The 6,000-nt window shown below is 43.9% G+C and overlaps 1 protein-coding gene across 3 annotated transcripts in view; it reads right to left on the bottom strand.

Annotated features, from left to right (window-relative positions):
• Nucleotides 1-316: 316 nt before the first annotated feature.
• The window catches only part of HS3ST1 (heparan sulfate-glucosamine 3-sulfotransferase 1), a 29,077-nt gene continuing 23,393 nt past the window's right edge, over nt 317-6,000 (bottom strand). For 2 of the 3 annotated variants that reach the window (XM_060246111.1, XM_060246112.1), the window contains exon 2: nt 391-1,702. In XM_060246111.1, the coding sequence (XP_060102094.1) occupies nt 639-1,702 (1,064 nt within the window). In that variant the 3' untranslated portion in view covers nt 391-638. Of the gene's footprint in view, nt 1,703-6,000 lie in introns of all 3 variants that reach the window. The other variant, XR_009555783.1, reaches the window with a different exon arrangement.

Here is a 6,000-nt window from a genome sequence, read left to right as displayed (position 1 = left end):
GGAAGGGGGAAGGCATGCAGTTGGATACGGTGCCAATCCTCCAGGGGTTCCCCGAAGAAGTGCTGTGGTCTCTGTGATACCCAAGTACAGGGTGGCAGACGGCCTTGAGGCCTGGCCTCAGAGCTGGAGAGGGGGATTGAGAGTCCTGTTCCTCTCAATCTGAACCCCTAGACTGAGCAGGTGGTGGCAGCGAGCCCAAGTGGCTGGAGGAGAAATAGCTCCCTCCAGGAGTTGGCGACTCAATAGGGAGTTGACGAGACCGGGTCTGAAGGCAGAATCGGGCCGGTTCCGTCACAGGGGGGAAGCAGATTATACATTTTTAAGATCATGTAATATCGTATATGTATTTTGTATATACACATACACTTAAAAGCCACAATCTCTAGAGACTTTGTTCCATGAAATAGCTTGTTTCGTCATATAGACATAACATATGGTGTTAACAGCCATGAAAAACATTACAAACATTTTAACAAGTAGAAAAATATTACTAGTTTGTATGGAAATTATTAATCCAATACTTTACAGAAGTAATGTATGGATTTTACAAATAAATTATAGCTTACATGCCCTCCTCTTCTAAATGCACACTGTAGCATCCTGGGCTCCACAGAACCTTCTCTACCCAACCACCATATCTAGTGCCAGTCAAACATTCTGCCCACAAGCTCAAAAAACTTCCGATTAGGTTCATGAAAATATCCCTGCAGTTTTTTAAGTAAAACTGGATTTACTTTTGGGTGTGCTCTTCCTTTCGACTCATGTAAACATCGGTCCCTCCCACTGTCTCTTAGGCAGTAAAAACCTTTTGTTTTATTGAAGTAAAAGTTTGAAGCATTTATCTGAGGCATCAACTTCAAAAACCTTTCTACCTTTACGATTTCTGGGAATGGATCTTTGATCAGCTTGTCACCATCTACAATGTGAATGTGATCCAGAGGAAAATACTTCAGCCAGTTTTGCATGTGAATGTAATACAAGCTCCGGTTTATTGCCTTGTAGTTAACATTGAGTTCTCCATTTTTAACTAGGAACTCTTCAATGGAGGGATACGGCTTACATTTTTGCATATGGTTGAAGAACACTTGTGTATAGTCTGACAACACTCTCTCCGTGGGGTCCCGCAAAATAAGCAGCAATCTAATGAGTTTGTTCATGCTATAAACTCTTTCAGGCACTTTAGGGGAGGTGAAATATGCTGGGGTTTTCTCTACTGTTATCTGCTGTGGATAAGAGAATGGCATTTGGTTGGCATACCACTGCAATCCATTTCTGAAATGCTCTTCCCAGTCAAAAAAGTGGACTTCACTTTCCACTGCTGCTATATCTGGATGGAGGCTCAGCATCTCTAGCAGGGCTCTGGTTCCACCTTTCCGAACTCCAATGATGACAGTCTGAGGAAGTTGCTGGAATGTCCCATTTGGGGGGATAGTTTCTTTGAAATTGTTTTTCTTAAAGGGCTCTTTCTGAGCCAGTTGCACTGTAGCTTCACCCTTAGAGCTCACAGTTGGTCTTGAAGGCACCACCTGAGGCTGGACAATAAGCAGGACTGTTCCCAGCAAAACAACAGCCATGGCGAAGGCCTGGAGTCTTTTGTCACAAAGCCAGAAAACAAGACATGAAGGGACTGCTGTAAAGAGCCACCTTGGAAGCAGAAAGACCTCTTGGGGAGCGAAGGTATCTTCCTTAAATAGTTTATTCACTAGGGATGTAAAAAAAAGGCAAGTTAGAAATATTGCTTCCAATTAATGACTCTAGATCCACAGAAACACATTTTATGTTAAATCCCCCATGTACCCGCAAGTGAAAGGCTGTATGAACTTATAATTTTACAACTGTGACAGTTCGGTGTAGTGGTTAAATGCACCAACTTATCTCAGAAATCTGGATTTGATTCCCCACACCTCCACTTGCAGCTGCTGTAATGGCCTTGGGTCAGCCATCGCTCTTGCAGAGTTGTCCTTGAAAGGGCAGCTCCTGGGAGAGCTCTCTCAGCCCCACCTACCTCACAGGGTTTTTGTTGTGAGGGAGGAAGACAAAAGAGATTGTGAGCTGCTCTGAGATTCAGAATGGAGAGCAGGATATAAATCCAGTTATCATCTTCTTCAAGTGAAGAAGTAATCGTAATCTGCATTCCAACACCCTGATAAATATTTCCTTATCTGTGATGGTAGTTTTGCACAGCACCTCCTAGTCTAGTTACTGCAACTCTGTTTCCCTTTCCTCTACTACACAGTGAAAAGGAGCAGAATGTATTTGTAGCCCCACCAACAAACACTTCCGGGTGATGTCACCACACTGGGCACATTGTGACATGCCAACTCTTTCTAGCCCTCTTGGGGGCCGTTCCACACCTTCCAGAACCAAACAAAGCAATGAACCACAATTCACTCAGGAAATAAACAAATATTAACTGAACCACCAAATCAGGCAAACCAACAAACCATGAAATGAAATGAACCACCATTTTAATGTTCCATGCCCATCCCTAGTTAAGAGAAAGTTCTTGGATTTAATTCTGTCAAAATCTATAGATCAAAATCAGTGTCAAGAAATACTTAACTGGCTTGTGTCAGGACCAAGTCCCTGACAGGTATACTGGAATGGCATTACTATTTGTTTTGCTGGTATTATTGCTCATTAGCAGCTGATTACTATGCTGATGTATTTGTATCTGTATACTGTATTAACCCCATACTGTGGTTCTAGCCATGAATTCATTAAGATACTTAGAGAGCAATCTTAAGCAGGTCTACTCTGAATTCTACTAAGGTGTTTTCAATGGGGCTTTCTCCCAGGAAAGTGCTTTTAGGATTGCACTGTTAGTGTTCTGTTTACAGTTGGATGTTCCAGGCCTGCACGTGGAAGAGGAGCATGGGGAGACAGCCCTAATCTAGTCTCCCTGGGTAACGCTGATAGGAACCAATGGGAAGGGAAGAGCATGTGGAATGTGGCCTTGATGAGAGGCAACACTGAGGCCTAAGAAAGGACTATCTTTTAATTCAAAAGGCTGGGCATGGGAAAAAGGGGAGCTGTTATTTTGTAACCGGTAATTGCTAGGGGTCTGTTGATTAATGTTTGCTTTGAGCCTCAACATTAAAGCTTCTTTTGAACCAACCTAAGGAGCCTCGTGATTGAACTTGGGCAAAACCCTACAGCTTGTAAATCATGCTAACATTGCCGGTCCTGTTAATTAAAGTTCTGTGAAACAGAAGTCACTTCCACTTGGATCACTTGGCAGTCTCTGAAAGGTCTTTCTGACCTCTTATTGAATAATTACATTCCCCTTCTAAAAGTGGACAGGACGACTGTCTTCAGCCTTAATACAGATTGGCTTTTCCATAAGCATTATCATATCCTGAGTATGAACTCTTGCATAATATGTATTTAACACACATTTCACGAACTATGAGGTTTTAGTTAAAACAGGCTGAAACCCATCCCCTGCACACATGCGCGCACACACACCATTTGTCATTCGATCCTCAACAGGGGCCGCTTGGTGCAAATTCAGTTTGGCTTACCTGAGTTACTGATATGAATTCTCAAATAATTTGGAGAACAGAGTATCCCCCTCTAAGTAAAGTAAACATTGATGCATTAACTTCCTCTGGGAAAAAAAACTGCAGTTATCATAGGGAATGTGAATGGTGGTTTATTGTACAACTACAGAATAAAAAATAGGCAATATATTCTTTAAAAACAGGCAATGTATTCTTTGCTGCCTAGACTGCAAATTCCTATAAGATATGGTTTCCTATTCAGAAACATAGGGTTGGATCCAATGGATCTGTTTCCCTTGCACTTTCTGGAGTTGGAGGGTACCATTCCCCAACACAATGTCATGTGAAGGAGCCTTCTGCTAGGGGGAGCTGCCACCATTAGCAGAAAAGATCTGTGGGAGCTAGTCTTATGAATTCTTATGCATCATGATTCCCTGGAAAAGAGTTACTATCTAGAGCCAGATTTTGTTGGCATGGCATGTTCTCTTAAAAAATGTGTAATTTCTAAATTTAAAGCATTCAAGAACACACTTACAGATGGAACTCTATTTGCAGCTTTTAAAAACCTGCCAGCAAGGAAACAGAACTTGTAGTGCAGCCAAAACCATGAAGATACTTCCAGAATGTGTGTGTATATAAATAGAACTAGTTTATAATATAAATGTATATATTAAGATCCATTAAAGTACAAATGTTTCATACTAAAAATTATCAGAAAATTTTGTCACTAACCTATTTGTAGTTCTGCCTATGAGAAGGCTTTTGCTATGCATTTATATTTATAGGCAAGCCTAAAAATAATAGAATCATAGAGTTGGAAGGGATCCCCCAGGGTCATCTAGTCCAACCCCCTGCTCTCTCTCTCGGCTTGACTTCGCGAATGAAGATTTAAGAAAGGTGCAGTAGTCCACGTCTGCTGCAGGCTCACTGGTGGCTGACAAGACCAATGCAGGACAGGGAGGTCCAGCCACAGTGGCTGCAGGGAAAACTCTGATTTAGGGTTGGTGCTGTAGCAGTACGATTCTTCCTCAATCTCCTTTTGTCCTCAAGACCAGCTATGCGTGCGTTCTCAGAGGAAAAGACAGCCTGGTGGATAGTGTGCCTCCATGCTTTGCGATCTGAGGTCCTTTGCGATGCTAGGTCAGACCACTGGTGATGGTTAATGCAACAGGTACCGAGGGATTTCTTCAAGGAGTCCTTGTACCTCTTCTTTGGTGCCCCTCTATTTTGATGGCCAGTGGAAAGTTCGCCATACAGGGCAATCTTGGGAAGGCGGTGGTTTTCCATCCTGGAGATATGCCCTACCCAGCGCAGCTGCGTCTTCAACAACAATGCCTCGATGCTTGTAACCTCCGCCCGCTTGAGGACTTCAGTGTTGGTCACATCCACTCCAGTGGATGTTGAGGATGGTGTGAAGGCAGCGCTGATGAAAGCGCTCGAGGAGTCACAGGTGATGACGGTATAAAACCCACGATTCGGAGCCGTAGATGAGGGTTGTCATCACAACCGCTTTGTAAACATTGATCTTTGTGCCTTTTTTCAGATGCTTGTTGCTCCACACTCTTTTGTGCAGTCGGCCAAATGCACGGTTTGCCTTTGCCAGTCTATTGTCAATCTCCTTGTCGATCTTGGCGTCTGAGGAGATGATGCACCCCGGGTAGCTGAACTGCTGGACTGTCTTCAAAACTGATTCACCCACAGTGATGCAAGGAGGGTGATAATCTTCCTGGGGTGCAGGCTGGTGGAGAACTTCTGTCTTCTTCAGACCAACTTCTAGGCCGAATAGCTTGGCAGCCTCTGCAAAGCAGGACGTCATATGCTGCAGAGCTGATACCGAGTGGGAGACAAGTGCAGCATCATCAGCAAACAATAGCTCTCGGATAAGTTTTTCCATTGTTTTGGAGTGGGCCTTTAGTCGCCACAGGTTAAACAGGCTGACATCACTGCAACAGCGGATGTAGACACCATCGTCATTATCTAAATCTACTGCGGCTCTTTGAAGCATCATGCTAAAGAAGATCGTAAAGAGAGTTGGCGCGAGAACACAGCCTTGCTTTACACCTGTGCCTATTAAGGGCTCCGAGAGATCGTTGCAGTGTCTGACTTGGCCTTGCTGGTCTTCATGTAGCTGGATGACCATACTGAGGAACCTTGGGGGACATCCTAAACGTTCCAAGATTTGCCACAGGCCATTCCTGCTAACGGTATCAAAAGCTTTGGTAAGGTCGACAAAAGTCACATATAGACCCTTGTTCTGTTCCCTGCATTTCTCTTGGAGCTGCCTGAAAACAAATACCATGTCGGTGGTGCTCCTGTTAGCTCTGAAGCCACACTGGCTCTCTGGGAGGAGTTCTTCTGCAATGGTGGGCACCAGTCTGTTCAGGAGTATTCTGGCAAGGATTTTGCCTGCGATGGAGAGCAGGGTTATCCCCCGGTAGTTGGAGCAGTCTGACTTTTCCCCTTTGTTTTTATGTAGAGTAATGATGATTGCATTGCG

This window comes from Heteronotia binoei, chromosome 9 (genome assembly GCF_032191835.1).
Source record: "Heteronotia binoei isolate CCM8104 ecotype False Entrance Well chromosome 9, APGP_CSIRO_Hbin_v1, whole genome shotgun sequence".
NCBI classification, from domain to species: domain Eukaryota; kingdom Metazoa; phylum Chordata; class Lepidosauria; order Squamata; family Gekkonidae; genus Heteronotia; species Heteronotia binoei.
This window is presented reverse-complemented; position numbering and strand designations above follow the sequence as displayed.